The sequence below is a fragment of the Periplaneta americana genome, chromosome 6 (assembly GCF_040183065.1).
Source record: "Periplaneta americana isolate PAMFEO1 chromosome 6, P.americana_PAMFEO1_priV1, whole genome shotgun sequence".
NCBI classification, from domain to species: Eukaryota; Metazoa; Arthropoda; class Insecta; order Blattodea; family Blattidae; genus Periplaneta; species Periplaneta americana.
The window spans coordinates 41,358,532-41,376,364 of NC_091122.1; the positions used below are offsets into that span (position 1 = coordinate 41,358,532).

The following is a 17,833-nucleotide window of genomic DNA, read 5'->3' on the forward strand; positions in this document are numbered from 1 at the left end:
CCAGTCTGCTGTCAAAAAATCTGAAAGTTAGAATTTATAAAACAATTATATTACCGGTTGTTCTTTATGGTTGTAAAACTTGGACTCCCACTTTGAGAGAGGAACATAGGTTAAGGGTGTTTGAGAATAAGGTGCTTAGGAAAATATTTGGGCCTAAGAGGGATGAAGTTACTGGAGAATGGAGAAAGTTACACAACACAACTGCATGCATTGTGTTCTTCACCTGAGATAATTAGGAACATTAAATCCAGATGTTTGAGATGGGCAGGGCATGTAGCACGTATGGACGAATCCAGAAATGCATATAGAGTGTTAGTTGGGAGGCCAGAGGGAAAAAGACCTTTAGGGAGGCCGAGACATAGATGGGAAGATAATATTAAAATGGATTTGAGGGAGGTGGGATATGATGGTAGAGAATGGATTAATCTTGCTCAGAATAGCCAGGCTTATGTGAGGGCGGCAATGAACCTGCAGGTTTGTTAAAAGCCAGTAAGTAAGTCAGTTAAAATACTATTATTTTAACTTGCCTTGAATATGTTGAATGGAAGACTGCCATCCATAATGCCGAATTTCCAACTTGAGCTCTTCAAGAGATCTCTGATATGGCTGACTGGTGGTTGAGGTTTGTATAAAGTAGAGAGTGCAGTCAGTTTGGCACTGTAGGCAACATGTACAACCAGAAACAGGACGGCACTGGACTGAAGGACGAGTCTGATTGATAAACTTGCAGGCTGTTCTGTTCCTGGGAAGAAATATGTTTGATGATGACTGTTAATTTGAATGTTTAACTTCTTTATGAAAACTTTCGTGATTTACAAAATATTTCTAAAGTATGAGATCTTATGTGACCTGCCTTGTTGAAGCATAATTGTTACAATAGTGAAGAAATTGGAGAGGAAACCAGCTCTTCGCGTCCTTCTCTTCGTCTTGTGTGTGATGTAATGGAGAAATGTACTGATAAAAGTGAAGAGAAAGAGGGCTGTTATGAGTGCCAACCATGTCGAGATGCTGAATGGACGAAAGTACCAATCCATCCGAAGTTCCTTGATGCCTTCATGTATGTATAGTTTTCTCCTACAAATAATATACACGTAAATATTTAGTATGTTTCTTTTATTGACTATATTGAGTACATGAAGTTCCATAAGATAACAGTGGTCATTCCAGTAAGTAACAAATGAAGCATTCAAAAGTCAAATCAGCTAACTACACTTTCTGTGTAATTGAGCCACGTGATTAGAACACATCCTAAAGACGAAATTGATTAGTTTCAAACTTCAACTATAGTCCTGAAGATATCAGAATTTGTTCTGTTTGCTAATTACTGTATCGAAACTAAAGAAAAGTTCAGTTTTTACTCCAGTTTTGTCAAGTCAAACTTGAAGTTAATCATCGATTACGCTTCAAATGTTGGTGTAAACTTACAAAGAAAATACATGTCAAAATTTTGAGTCTTCATTTCAACAATTATTTGAATTATACAGTATGTTAGTTTAATTTTCTTATTGCTAAACAACATTTTGTGTTATCAAATTTTGTTTGTTAAATCTACATACTTAGACTTCAACAAACAAAATTTGATAACACAATCCAAAGGGAAAAAATGGAACTCTCTGCATCATAATCCACAGTTAATTCCCGATTTACCACGAAAATCGTCTGTAGCTGCATTTAGATTGGCAACAGGCCATGATTGTTTGGCCAAACACCTGCATAGAATTGGAATATATCAGTCCCCTAACTGCCCACTGTGCAACTCAAACCAAGAAATGGATTCAGAACACCTCAAAATCTGTGCTTCAGTGGCTGACCATGATAATATCTTTGAAAAATATTGGAGTGCTAGAGGTCAAATGACTTTATTGTCAAACGCCTGGCATTAGAAAACAACAACAATAACATTTTCACTGTCCAGAAATGTACACAGCCTTTTTATATGGTCTGCGAGATAGTTGCATAAGAATCTCTTGGCCATTCACTAATCATTACGACTAATTATTATTACATTAAACATAAAATAGATAGATTTATTTTAAAGTAGTCTAATGGTGGGTTGCAAGAACGCATTTATTTCTTCGTTAGCCGCTAACGGACCAATAAGTTCGAAAGACGTGTTGCAAGAAACATCTTTAGTGTTATTGGTCCGTTAAAAGATTCACTAGCTTAGAGATCTGATTTCCCTCCTATAATAATATTTATTCCTCCATTAGACAGCCATCTTATGTACATTTTGTGTATTGGCGAGTAGTTTATATATTTTGATTCATAATAATGTTACCTGTATGAGATTCAGGCATGCGATATTTTGTATATAGGTCTATATACACAATATTAAAATAATATTGCTTATCGATTACTAAAAAGTGATACTTCGTTTCTGTACATTTCTAGACAAATAAAAAAACTGTTTTAGAAATTAGTTTCTCAAAATAGACAAACTTGTATATATGTTTCTGCTTTGCAAGATGTTCTATTCGAGAACAAAATATTAATACACTGTCCAATTTTGTGAACATAATAATAATGTAGTTAAACTAAATTACCAGTTTTGTAGATAAGAGGTATCTCTTCTTAGCCATCGTTATACGGTAATTTGATTACTTATTTACTTCTTTATTCCTTAATTCTTCGAATAGCAAAGTTATTATTTATTTCTTTATTACAAATTCTTGTTCATCGTCTGACGAGGTTATGTGCTCCAGTCTGTTTTTTTTTTCTATAAAATAATGCACTCGTGCGCTATTTTTAATAACAAATAGGTATATTTATCTTTCTCTCTGAAACGTCTGTTCCTGATGTCTTTCTGGTTCGTATTAGTCTAAATTTATTGCAAATTTTGACAACAATAATAGTACATTATGCAACGAGCCTATAATGGTAGTAATTAAGATGCAAGGATGTTTATGAAACGAACGCAAGCGAGTTTCATAATTTTCATACGAGCGTCTTAATTACCATTATAGGCAAGTTTCATACGACTTTTTATGCTCGACCATATTTCTAACTTGAAATTATTCATAAGTATTCATGTTATTGTTATGTGAGTGCAATAGCCTACATCATAAATTGTCAGATGTGCACAGACGCGAAAGTATTGATTTTTTCCAGGAAACGAATGTCGACGACCTTGATAATATAATCTAGAGAGTAAGATAAACATTAGTCTTAATATAACCTTGAAATTGAATTCGACATTGAAAAACTAGATGACAAATTGAATTTGTTTGAATATTATTTACAATTAACGCTAATTATTATAGTACCTTTGCGACAGTATTGGATTTTCAGCCTCTGTGACATTTCGATGAATAATCGAAAACTTGAACTTTAATGAATAGGTGTACTTTAATGACATGCATTAAAGGACTGCTACCAGTGTATAATTACTACATTTCGGCATGGTCGAGCATAAAAGTAATTTCTCATATCAGTCAAGCAGCCAATGTTAACTTTTTGTTCATTCACATACTATTGCGTCACTTGTGAAATCCAAAGATGCTTGGTTAATGATCCAATAACTAGTGGCCTGTTACATTTTTCTTCTGCAACCCAACAATCCACTAACTTTAAAGGTCCGCTAACTAATGGAGGAATACATTATTTATAGGTCTGTTTTCTTGCAACCCAGCATAAAAGTGTTATATTGCTTAGGGTTTCTTGGTCAAAACGTGCTGCCTCCTCTAACACTTCAGTTTCTATTTTCTAACAAGATTATGCACTGCAAAAAAAAGTTAATTACATAGGAATCTGATCCCTACTTATAAGCTATTCAATTATAGATGTGCAAAAAAGTTTTGTCTCTCATATTCTCTAGTTGGTAGCACTTACGAAGCTGTGTGGACAGCCATAGTAAAATCCATTACTTCCAAGCGGTCTATAGTGATTGACGCTTCACAGACAGACAAATCTGCCTCGTGGCGCTGCATCATACCTATCATCCCACTCCAGGACGAGGAGTTGTCTGTTGGAGTGTTCCCATAAGCATAGCCGGGTAAATATGTGATGTTATAACTGCAAGTAAAGAATTCTTTTTGAAGTCAGTGTCACTTAATTTAAAACAATTTTGTAAATACATTTCAATCTGATATTGTGAAATATCAGTTTTGAGATAACTAAATTAACACCTTATAATGAAATTTAAATATCGCAAAACATCAAATACTCGTAACTTCATAATTTTTAGTGTTCCCAAACATGTTACATACAGATTTGTTGGAAATAAATAATATGCCAGTTTTTTTTTTAGTTCACTTATAAAGATGTGACGGAAAACATTTTAAAATGAGACCCTATATTAATGTTTACATATTATTTGGAATCTGCATTAAATTTTATGTATGAAAATATAAACATTTATTTGTCACTGATTATTATTATTCTAATATTAAGAATTTTTCAACAGCCTTGAAACCTTTTACAAAATAAGTATAAGCCTGTAAATAAAATAAATAAATCCGTAACGTCACAACCCATTAAAAGCCAAGTTAGCTAACTGGCTGCTGATCTCACGTCCACATTCCTCAGCAGAAGTGAATGATCATTCAACAAGAACGATGCCCCCAGCCATTAACAGCTGGTTTTTGTAACCACATTTTGCTGCCTATCATAGCTCCCCAAATGCATCACAATGCTGGGTGGATACTGGTCCCATACACTAACTGAAATTTCTTGAAAAATTTCTCCTCATGAGGACTCGAACCAGAACGCATTCCCTAATGTTAGTCCTAGAAACCATGACACTACAGCATAGGACTACAAAATAATTATATGTATTCATAAAACTAAACAGAACTAATATCACGAACAGGAAAATCACTGAAATAAATCAAGAAAAAAAGTGTTTCATTCCTGAGCTGAAAATCTCTCTCATTATGATTTTGATATAGAATATGGGCATCTATTCTGGGATCTGTGGTGAAACAAAAAAATGCCAGCGTTTCAAATGCGTACTATAAAAAGGTTGAGCCACAGCCAAATGCTAATATTATTAGTAGTTACCCTATGAACCAAGTCAGTCTTCTGTCCATTGCCTGTCAGACTGTGAATTCCAATGATTGTTCTGTCAATTGAATCTATGAGTTGTTTAAGAAAAATGTGAGATGCAATTTTTGTTATTTTATCTACTAATTCCACAATGTCCAGTATCCATTGTATGATGATGTATTTACCATTTTTAGGAAGTAAGCATATTAATTCTACAATAGACGTGACTCTGAAAGTGTATCAGTTGGCTTGTATTTTTGTCTGAATTTCTGTTTTTGAATCTGCAAATGTGCAGTTGTGGCTGTTTTTGATGACTTTGCAGTGTCGGAGGGCTGCATTTATAGTTTTTATGCTCGACCATGCCGAAATGTAGTAATTATACACCTGGTAGCAGTCCTTTAATGCATGTCATTAAAGTACACCTATTCATTAAAGTTCAGGTTTTAGATTATTCTCGGATATGCAATTGAAAGACAACTAGCAAAACGTCACACAGGCTGGAAATCCAATACTGTCGCAGAAGGTTATGTTCTGTTACTATAATAAATAATTAGCGTTAATTGTAAATAATATTCAAATAAATTCAATTTGTCATCTCGTTTTTCAATGTCGAATTCAATTTCAAGGTTATATCAAGTTCACTCTCTAGGTTATATCAAGGTCGTCGATATTTGTTGCCCGCAAAAAATCAATACTTTCGCGTCTGCGCACATCTCACAATTTACGAGACTGCACAAGGTCAGTTCGCTCCCCAGTCACATAAGAATAAAATGAATACTTATGAATAATTTCAAGTTAGAAATATGGTCGAGCATAAAATGTCGTATGAAACTTGCCTATAATGGTAATTAAGACGCTCGTATGAAAATTATGAAACTCGCTTGCGCTCTTTTCATAAACATCCTCGCATCTTAATTACTATCATTATAGGCTCGTTGCATAATGTACTATTATTTCATTGGTCAGCTCCAATGTTCCTGTTCTTAAATTTCACTACTGATTTGCTTTGTGTTGTTGCTTGGTGACGATGAAAAGGTTCTTGGTAACTTCCATTTCCAGTAAGGCACTCAAAGGCCGAATTACTGGAATTATTAGTTTAAAGAACAGAATATAAAAATATGTATACCGGTATACCGTATTTAACTTTGTGGTGAAAAAAATTATTAGTGAAATATACAGAAAATGTAAAAAATAAATAAAAACACACACACAATAAAATGTTAGTATCATTACTCACGTAAAGTTCAATGTGTCTGCAAGATTCTTGAATGTTTCAGCAAAGTATCCACCTAGTATTTCATAACGATTACCAATCTTCTGAATTTGAGTATAAAATTCATTTACCTAGAAGAAGTAATTGAATTTGTTTATGCGTATATATTATGTGTGATTTATTTCTCGGGAAGTACTATTACACTACATAAATGAAATGAAGGTAACTATAAGCATTTATGAAACTCTGGTTTATTAATCTGGTGCATTTTATCTACTTTCGTACATATCCTCTAACCGTAAGTAAATAATATGGAGACACCAGACTGTGCAAAGTGAAATTTTGACATGAAACTGACCATGTTCCTTTTATGACTTTCTTAAATTAATTTAATAAATCTAAGATTATATCATAATATCACTATGACTGAATATCCAGAATTTAATATCTGTGATCATATCAGCTGACTTTTCCAATAAAACTTCTGGTAAGAGTATTAATTTTTCCTAGTATTAAAAAGAAATATCATTTCTTTCTCTTATGGGTAGTTCAGGCATTATCATGAGTTCAGAAATATTTACCAAGTTTGTAACATGACTTACAGTTACAGCTACTGCTCGAAGCTGATATCCTTGTAAATTTCCACGCCTCTGTTTATTGTACTTGTATAATTGCGGTGGCAATAGTAAGCTAGTATTTTTACTGTCCCATTGAGTGACAACATGATACTGTGGGTTGCTATTCTGGCCTAGATTATACGTTTCCATCAGCTGCAAAGTATGAAGCAAGGAAAATGTATTTATCTGGTTTCTGAAATAAAGTACACCAGTTTCATTTTCTTACCACAAAGTGGTACTTTCAATGTCCATAGTTATGCTGCCAACTTCAGTCATACAGTCCATAAGACAGTCTCAAAAAATCTCTTGGACACTTATATTACGAATATCACCACTAACTGTTTTTACATTAAAAAATACATCAGATTCCTGGACCAAAACATGTCACCACTTCCTGCAGATAGATTTTGTCAGTCTCTGAATTTTCTAACAAGATTGTTAGTGAATGCATGGAGACATAACACTCACTGTAGTGTAGTACAGGCCTTACAGTCAGAAAAAATTCTCGCCTGTTCAGATTACCGTACCCAGCAGGAAACTTGACTTCTATATATACGAGGCCTGTCTAAAAAGTATCCGACCTTCAGCCAGAAAAAATATTTCAAATACCTGACGGGGTTGGGACCCTAATCCCCTTCAAAGTAGGCCCCTTGTGCTTGCACACACTTAGCCCACCGATCCTTCCACTGCCGGAAACACCTCTGGAAGTCTTCTTTTGGAATGGTGTTCAGCTCCGTCGTCGCGTTCCACATTATCTCTTCTCTACTCTCAAAACGGGATCCTTTCAATGGTGTCTTCAATTTTGGAAACAACCAGAAGTCGCAAGGAGCCAAGTCTGGAGAGTAGGGAGGTTGGCGAACAGTTGTAATTCCATGTTTGGCCAAGAAAGTGTGGATCAATTGGGATGAATGTGCGGGGGCGTTGTCGTGATGCAAGTGCCAGTTGTTCGCCGTCCACATGTCTGGTCTTTTGCGCCAAACTGCATCACGGAGTCGCTGGAGAACTTCGTGATAGTACTCCTTTGTCACCGTTTGTCCTTCCGGTGCGTATTCGTGACGCACAATTCCACGGACATCGAAGAAAACAGTCAGCATCACCTTGATTTTGCTTCGCACCTGCCGCGCTTTCTTCGGCCTTGGAGACTCAGGATGCTTCCATTGCGACGACTGTCTTTTTGTTTCTGGGTCGTACCCGTACACCCATGACTCATCTCCAGTTATCACGGTGTTCAGAAACCCAGGATCAGTGTTGGCGGTGTCCAGAAGGTCCTGTGCAACGTCACGACGGATGTCTTTTTGTTCCGGGGACAACAACTTGGGCACGAATTTCGCAGCCACTCGGTTCATGTTCAAATCATCACGCAAAATTGCATGTGCAGAATCTTTACTCAGTCCAACCTCTTTGGCAATCTCCCGCATGGTCAAATGATGATCTGCCATCACCAAATTTCGCACCCTCTCAACAACAGCTGCACTCCGAGCAGTTTGGGGCCTGCCACAACGCTGCTCACTCTCCACTGATGTGCGGCCATCTTTGAATCGGTTGAACCACTCCTTAATTTGTGTTACACCCATCGCATCTTTCCCAAACACCTGCTGAATCTTACGAATTGTTTGACTTTGAGATTCACCAAGCTTTTGACAAAATTTGATGCAGTAACTTTGCTCAATTCGTTCAGTCATCTTGCGAGAAAACTAAATCCGACAAACACTTAGAACAGCACCTTACTTGGCGACCACCAGCCAGTGACTGGCACAAGTGAATGTGGTGAAAAAATTCAAGCATGCGCATTACGGTTCCTCCTTCCACCATGCACAGTGGCGCCGCCTTAGATTCACTACTTTGCGCGGGAAAATTTAAGGTCGGATACATTTTAGACAGACCTCGTACGAGTAAGTCCAATTGTCTTGCGTTTGTCCTATGTTATCTTATTGTTTAATACAAAATATGGAAGCTGAGAAGAGTCTCAAGGGGCCGTATTCACAGACATTTTTAGCGCGGGCTTCCGGTGGATGATCAGCGAAACTAACCTTTTTCATATTCATAAACCAATGTTAGCGATGTGAATAATTCGTCCCTCCTCTGGCAAAGTCGGGGCTAGTTTAGCACGCTCGTAGTGGGGCTAGCAAAATGTCTATGAATAGCACCCATAGTGGTTTACAAAATAAACAAAACGCCTTATTAACATTTATGTTGTTTGTATTTAGAAACATAAACATAAAAAATGTTTCAGTACATACCAGTAATTATAAGTAGAAAATAATTAATGTGGTAAATGTGTCTGTTTTTTCAGGAAATAGCTTCTCTAATCTGAACTCTATATACGATACATACAGTGATATCATTTTCAAGTTCAAGGAGATTTCTCACTTTTGTTTTGATGGCAGTCATACACTCGAAAATTATTTTGCATAAGTACGAGTTTAATGCTTCTTTTGCAAGTTCGAGGTATTCTTGCATTCCTTTGATCCAGAACTGGTCTGAGCTCTGTGAATAAAGTATAGTTCCAACATTCTAACTGTAGGTGCACATTTCAATGAGGCTTTCCTTAATATATTTTTTTTTAATTTCAGTCAGTTGAACGCAACTGTCTAAAAATGGATTCAGTATCCATCTGTTTTGAGTTTCTTCCAGGAAATACTCAAAAAACTGTTGTTTAAAATTATGCAAATTTAATTGTATGTGCACAAAACAAACTCCAATTTATCCTGTCATATTTAGCTAAATTTTTCATGAGTTCTTTAATGCTCAAGAATAAATCAAATTTATTTTTTGACAAGTGATTTCCACCAGAAGTTAATTTTTCATATAAATACGTCAATTTTATCTCTGATTTATTATGTTAACATCTTGACCTTGCAAACTACTATTCAAAGCTGCATTTAGATTGGCAACAGGCCATGATTGTTTGGCCAAACACCTGCATAGAATTGGAATATATCAGTCCCCTAACTGTCCATTGTGCAACTCAAACCAAGAAATGGATTCGGAACACCTCAAAATCTGTGCTTCAGTGGCTGGTCATGATAATATCTTTGAAAAATACTGGAGTGCAAGAGGTCAAATGACTTTATTGTCAAACACCTGGCATTAGAAAACAACAACAACTATTCAAAGTAAGTGTTCAAAAATATATCAGCAAGCAAGGCCAGTCTAAGACGCCAAACAGAATTGGAAAATATATTTGCATATTCAGATTTCTCGTCTTGCAGATACCATTGCATTAGAAGTTGGGTGGCATCCATTGGTTTTAAGTAAAATGATCTGTTTGTATTTTTAGAATGTGGTTAAGTACCGGTACAGTAGTGGGGGTCACAAACAAATATCTCGCCCAAGAGTGGGTCTTACTTTAAAAAAATTAGGTACCATTGGCTTAATAGAGCCTAAGATACAAGAAATTACTGATCTCCTGTAGCGTGAATTTGTCTAAGTTCACTTCAGGCAGCACGTGATTCACAAGACTAGAGAAGTAATTTTTATTGTGCACTTTGAATATATCTTTGTTAGTTATAACACTTGATCTATAAAAAGACAGAAAAAAAAAACAAAGGAAAAACAGAAAATAGTCGTGCACAAGAAATTTCATCGCATGTAAACCTAAGCTTTCATGAAATCAACCGAAGTCTTCTGACAGTCTGTCATTTTTTTTTCTAAGATGGTACATATCTTGAGCTTGGACAACATACAGTGCGTAAGGGAAGCTCATAACACTGATGCAGAAGTGTCACTTAGTGTAATAAAACAGACGCACTGCACTTACATTAAATGAAACTATATTTAATGAGAATAGATATATATATATATATATATATATATATATAATGTTTATTTAATTAGCTATGACAGTTATGTTTATATTAAAAGAATATTTGCAACTGTAACTTTAAAATGGGTTACATCAGCTTCTTGTCTATGCGGATGACGTGAATATGTTAGGAGAAAATACACAAACGATTATGGAAAACACGGAAATTTTACTTGAAACAAGTAGAGCGATCGGTTTGGAAGTAAATCCCGAAAAGACAAAGTATATGATTATGTCTCCGTGACCAGAATATTGTACGAAATGGAAATATAAAAATTGGAGATTTATCCTTCGGAGAGGTGGAAAAATTCAAATATCTTGGAGCAACAGTAACAAATATAAATGACACTCGGGAGGAAATTAAACGCAGAATAAATATGGGAAATGCGTGTTATTATTCGGTTGAGAAGCTCTTATCATCCAGTCTGCTGTCCAAAAATCTGAAAGTTAGAATTTATAAAACAGTTATATTACCGGTTCTTCTGTATGGTTGTGAAACTTGGACTCTCACTCTGAGAGAGGAACATAGGTTCAGGGTGTTTGAGAATAAGGTGCTTAGGAAAATATTTGGGGCTAAGCGGGATGAAGTTACAGGAGAATGGAGAAAGTTACACAACACAGAACCGCACGCATTGTATTCTTCACCTGACATAATTACGAACATTAAATCCAGACGTTTGAGATGGGCAGGGCATGTAGCACGTATGGGCGAATCCAGAAATGCATATAGAGTGTTATTTGGGAGACCGGAGGGAAAAAGACCTTTAGGGAGGCCGAGACGTAGATGGGAGGATAATATTAAAATGGATTTGAGGGAGGTGGGGTATGATGATAGAGACTGGATTAATCTTGCACAGGATAGGGACCACTGGCGGGCTTATGTGAGGGCGGCAATGAACCTTCGGGTTCCTTAAAAGCCATTTGTAAGTAAGTAGCTTTAAAAACTAAATACTGATCTAGTAAGAGAACATACCTGGCCTTTTCCTTCACTGTCTTGAATTGTAATAAGCACATTGCTATCAAGACGGATGTTGAGGTCTTTCAAATCATTGAAAAGGTATGGTGAAAGAGCAGAAGAAGTGAAGAACAGCCAAATAATTTTACCCGAAAACTGTCCCTCTTCAAAACACTGAAAATACATATTGTTAAAACAATATGTTCTAATATGAAAATTTTTAATAATTATTTCAGATAATGTTACGTTACACATCAATTTAAAGCAGATGTCAGTCTAAACATCATTTACAAATTACCTGCTTTAAAAACTTTTGAAAATCTGGTGAGGTACTGTATTGTAGTACAAATAGTGGAGTGATGCCTGCAGTGTCTTCCTGTATCTGACACGATGGTTGCATGTCTGTGAATGTAACTGTAATTCTCAAATAAAATTGCGACATGAATTTTACAATCTGAACATTATTATGTTTTCTTGATTCATTCCACCAATCTGAAACGAAAATACAGTTTACTTTTGTTTATATGATTAATTAATAAGTATATACTGTATGCATTTAATGTACCCTTTCCATTTATAACATCCATATTTCTTTATAGTCGACCTGGTTGGCAAGTTGGTATAGCGCTGGCCTTCTATGCCCAAGGTTGCGGGTTCGATCCCGGGCCAGGTCGATGGCATTTAAGTGTGCTTAAATGCGACAGGCTCATGTCAGTAGATTTACTGGCATGTAAAAGAACTCCTGCGGGACAAAATTCCGGCACATCCGGCGACGCTGATATAACCTCTGCAGTTGCGAGCGTCGTTAAATAAAACATAACATTATTTCTTTATAGCTTTCACTTTTGTATATAAAAATGTTAAGTTTAAATAATATGATTTTCGATTTTTATTCCTGATGCGAAATTAATAGAAAGGTGAACAAGTGTAATGAAAGTCATGTAGTACATGTCTATTTATTCTGATTACATAAAATTAATTATGTGATCGAATACAAATATGTTTTGTTGGTGCTTACTTCATTTGAAACATTCTATACAAGATTGCTAACTTTTTTTTTAATGATACCCTGTATTTTTCTGAAAGATAATAAACTATCCAATATCTACAAATTCAAAATTAAGAAACATTTAAAGCTTTGCAACATACTAATAAATATATTACGAAGTATTCCAATGTAAAAATGTACACGTATCTTATGCAAAGCCCTAACATTTTTTAATGAATGATTTACTCCTTCACAGTTTTTCACGGATTTCTTGCAATTTAAATAAAAAGGTTAACATGTATCGTTATTTCTTGACATTAAGAAGTCTAACAACCCTACTGCAGCGACTAAGGGATGGAACATTGCTGTTCAGACTGAGTGCGTGTGTGTTTTCGTAGGTGAGTTGGTGATGCGCTGTTGCCAACCTATGCAGACTTCCAGCCTAATTTTCTAATTAACCATGCTCTTAATTACAAAATGTACAGTCTGATCCGTTTGGGTATGGATAATATTAATTTATTATTATAAAGCTATTATGATAGTACGAAAAATTTCTTGCTGGTTATACTATGATTAAAAGATGGGAGTTTCCATATATGATAATCAATAATGCATAATCTGAAAGAACAAATGAAAATCGTAGATGATTAAAATGGCTACTACCAATGAACAGCAGACACAATGTGTTCTTTGGTATGCTAAATTTGTGAATGTTAAAGAGTTGAAAGGGAATTTCGACGTGAGTATGGTGTGCGTAATGTACCTAAATACGATTCCATAATGTTGTGGTATCGAACATTTGAAACAGATTCTGTGTTAAACATGCAGGAGGTCGCAGGCGAAACCCAGTACGAGAAGCAGCTATCTCTTGGCTTCATCCCCAAACTCCCCAGATCTAATCCCTCCTGACTTCTTCGTGTAGGGTTTTGTTAAAGATATTGTCTATTCACAGAAACCTAGGAACATTGATGATCTAAGAGAAAATTACTCAAGCTTTTCAGTAAATCACCCCTCTTATGTTACATAGGACATGGGCTGAATTGCATCATCGTTATGAGTTGTGTAGGGTGCGCAATGGAGGTCATGTTGAGCTCTGAGGAATCTCCCAACTTTCAGTGTTATATGCACAAAGTTTTAGCGAATAAAGTTCAGTAGTAAATGTTTTACAGTGTTTTTATTTTGTCCATACCCAAACGGATCACCCTGTATAATAGTTTTTTTTATTTTAATGTATTCAGTTGCCTTCTTCAAGCTACACAGTTAATATATTGCTTCACTCAGTATGTTTTCGTGCATTAAATCTAAAGCACAAGGCACTGATAACATAAGCATAGTCTTTATCAATAAGTTAGTCGATGTCGTGCTTCCCGTAATAACTCATATTTTCAATTCTTCAATTATCACGTCTGTTTATCCGCAACTCTGGAAAACAGCCTTGGTACGCCCACTTCCTAAAGTAAATTCACCTACTTCTGCAAAAGACTATAGGCCAATCTCCATTCTTCCCGTTTTATCTAAAGCTCTGGAACGCATCATTCATAAGCAGTTGTCAGACTACCTAATAGAATTTAATCTTTTAGACCCTTTACAATCAGGATTCAGAAATGGCCATAGCACTTCTACTGCTTTGTTGAATGTTACTGAGGACATACGCGCAGCCATGGATAAACGACAGGCTACTGTACTAGTTTTATTGGACTATAGCAAAGCCTTTGATTCTGTTGACTTCGATCTACTATTGATTAAACTACAAACGCTACACCTTTCTGATAGTGCTATCACCTGGATGTACTCCTACCTTACTGGCCGCCAGCAGCGTGTCATATCTAATAATCGTTTCTCATCCTGGCGTACTGTAGACACAGGAGTTCCTCAGGGATCAGTATTAGGCCCCTTGCTCTTCTCTATTTATATAAATGGAATTTCCAACTCATTTAAGCACTGCAGATATCAAATATATGCAGACGACGTTCAATTGTATATTTCAGCCCGTCCCGACGCACTAAACGATAGCATTAATAGTCTGAATGAAGATCTTGATTCCATCTCTTCCTGGTCTCAACAATTTGGGCTTAACCTAAACGCATGTAAATCACAGGCTATTCTGTTCGCGAACCGTAGATTAATTCCTGAAGTCAACGACCTGAATATTCCACCTGTGAAACTAAATAAAACAATCATCCCGTTTAGCTCTACCGTAAAAAATCTCGGAGTACATTTCGAATCTAATCTAAATTGGGATACGCATATTAAATATACATGTAAGAAGGCATTCTCTATTCTCCATTCACTAAAAAGATTGTATCATTATCCATCTAAATTAAAACAGACGCTGGTACAGACACTCATTCTACCTCACTTCGATTATTGCGACGTTTTGTTCAGTGATCTCAGGATTGATTCCGCTCAGAAACTACAGCGTGTTCATAACGCGTGCGTCCGCTTCATTTGTAATGTTCGATACTATGATCATATCTCACCTTCTTTCGAGAAGTTATCATGGCTTAGGTTACATGAGAGGAGAAATCTGCACTCACTTTCTCTCTTATATCGAATTATGCACTCTTCATCCCCCTATTATTTATTCGCTCGATTTCATACTCTCTCTCGCTATCATAATATTAATACTCGAGCAGAACGCGATAACACGCTAGAAATTCCACTTCACGCATCGTCTCTGTATTCCTCATCCTTCACTGTTGCTACCTCTCGTCACTGGAACTCTCTGCCGCCTGACGTCAAGGGCTGCCGAACATTGAATTCTTTCAAATCCAAGTTAGAAAATTATCTTATGACGAGTTGCCAAACTAACTTACTATTATGACAAGTGTTGTATTGCATGTTTCCACGTATTCACATTTTTTTTTATGTTCTAATGATATTCAACTTATTTTATATTTTTGTTTTCATACTTTCCGATAATGTTATATCTCTAATGTGATAAGTTGAGCTATATATAATCTTAATTTTCCTTATTGTGTGTACTTAGAAATATCTGTATTCACTGTATACTTTGTACTGCACTATTTTATTACTACTATTAGTATTATTATTATTATTATTATTATTATCATTATTACTATTCTTCTTTATTATTATTATTATTATTATTATTATTATTATTATTATTATTATTATTATTATTAATTGTCTTTTTTTTTGTATGCCTCATTTATTTTGACCTGCTGTTCACATATTATTATGCTTTTTTCTTTCTTTCTGTATGTTATATATTATGTCTGATTTCTTCTTATTTGTTGTTTATTTTTTATTATTATTATTATCTTATTCAGTTTTGTGTGTAAAATTGTAGTGTAATTTGTTAATTTGTAGTGTTTTTGTAACGCAGTCTTTACTCCTGGTTGAGTGTTAGAGAAGGCCGTATGGCCTTAACTCTGCCAGGTTAAATAAATCATTATTATTATTATTATTATTATTATTATTATTATGTAGCATTATTTCCATCTCTATACACACACACACATACAAACACCCTTATTGTTAAACGTTTTTACTAACTATAGCAGTTTATGACATAGTCAGTTACTCCCTTTACGCAAATACTACACATGATGAAATACAGACCTAAATTGTTAAATATAATCATGCTGCTGCGATGATATTGGTTGCAGAAGGAATGAAGTAAGTAAAGTTGTTTGTCATGCGCTAATGCACTACAAATCAGTGCTAATTGAAACAGTATCAGTGTAAATTGCAAGTATATCATATTCATAGATCTTACAAGTATATAGAGTTGCTAATTATCTTATATTTTTCAGTACAGTAAAATGTTCTGAATGCGCATACTACACTTGAATGTCATACTGTACTAACACAAGCTACAATATGCCTGTACATATATTCTAGTGTGACAGTGTTCATACATTGAAAAGGTGACACAAATTTACAGCCATTAGGTGTCATTAGCAGATTGTTCATACCAAACATTTTGTACGCATCAGATTCTTTCTCTGGTTTTCTGTAAGCATACTTGTTAGTGGGTCATTATGTGAAATGACAGGTCTTGTTATCCTTCAAAATCTGTGGTATTCATTCTTTTGTTTCCTAAGATCTATGATAACACAAAAATACGCTAGGTGAAGACTTAAAAATTGTTATTACCCCCCGAGAAAGATCCCGAAACTTAATTTTATAGGAGACTGAGTGAACCCCAGGGCCATTCTGGAAGTTTAGGCAACGATAAAAATTCCACCACTAATGGGATTGAAACCAGAATCTTCCAGATTATTATTATTATTATTATTATTATTATTATTATTATTATTATTATTATTATTATTATTATTACTTAGTAGTAGAATAAAATAAATATGGAAAATGCGTGTTATTATTCGGTTGAGAAGCTTTTATCATCCAGTGTGCTGTCAAAAAATCTGAAAGTCAGAATTTATAAAACAGTTATATTACCGGTTCTTCTGTATGGTTGTGAAACTTGGACTCTCACTCTGAGAGAGGAATATAGGTTAAGGATGTTTGAGAATAAGGTGCTTAGGAAAATATTTGGGGCTAAGCGGGATGAAGTTACAGGAGAATGGAGAAAGTTACACAACGCAGAACTGCATGCATTGTATTCTTCACCTGACATAATTAGGAACATTAAATCCAGACGTTTGAGATGGGCAGGGCATGTAGCACGTATGGGCGAATCCAGAAATGCATATAGAGTGTTAGTTGGGAGACCCGGAGGGAAAAAGACCTTTAGGGATGCCGAGACGTAGATGGGAGGATAATATTAAAATGGATTTGAGGGAGGTGGGATATGATGATAGAGACTGGATTAATCTTGCAGAGGATAGGGACCGCTGGCGGGCTTATGTGAGGGCGGCAATGAACCTTCGGGTTCCTTAAAAGCCATTTGTAAGTAAGTACTACTTAGTAGTAGTGGTGGTAGTAGTAGTAGTAGTAGTAGTAGTAGTAGCAGCAGCATCATGAGCCACTGGCATAGTTCAGGAGGTACTGCTGATTTGGAGTTGTGCTCAGGCGTGGGTTCGATTCCCGCTTGGGCTGATTACCTGGTTGGGTTTTTTCCGAGGTTTTCACCAACCATAAGGCGAATGTCGGGTAATCTATAGCGAATACGTGGCCTCATCTCGCCAAATACCATTTCGCTATCACCAATTCCATCGACACTAAATAATCCAGTAGTTGATACAGTGTCATTAAATAAAAAAGTAGCATCATTGTCACCAGCACTTATATAATGTGCAGGACAAAGGAGACTAAAATTGTACACTTGGCAATTCCCCATAAC

At 35.6% G+C, this 17,833-nt stretch overlaps 1 protein-coding gene across 1 annotated transcript; it reads right to left on the bottom strand.

Annotated features, from left to right (window-relative positions):
- Window positions 1-518: 518 nt before the first annotated feature.
- On the bottom strand, window positions 519-16,670 carry LOC138702243 (glutamate receptor ionotropic, kainate glr-3-like). The gene is made up of 8 exons (XM_069829831.1): window positions 16,147-16,670; window positions 11,872-12,065; window positions 11,592-11,747; window positions 6,799-6,966; window positions 6,221-6,327; window positions 3,829-4,011; window positions 854-1,074; window positions 519-742 (listed from the first exon to the last, which is right to left on the bottom strand). Exons 1-8 carry the CDS (start codon window positions 16,292-16,294, stop codon window positions 519-521), a joined length of 1,401 nt encoding a protein of 466 aa, XP_069685932.1. The 5' UTR covers window positions 16,295-16,670.
- Window positions 16,671-17,833: the final 1,163 nt, after the last annotated feature.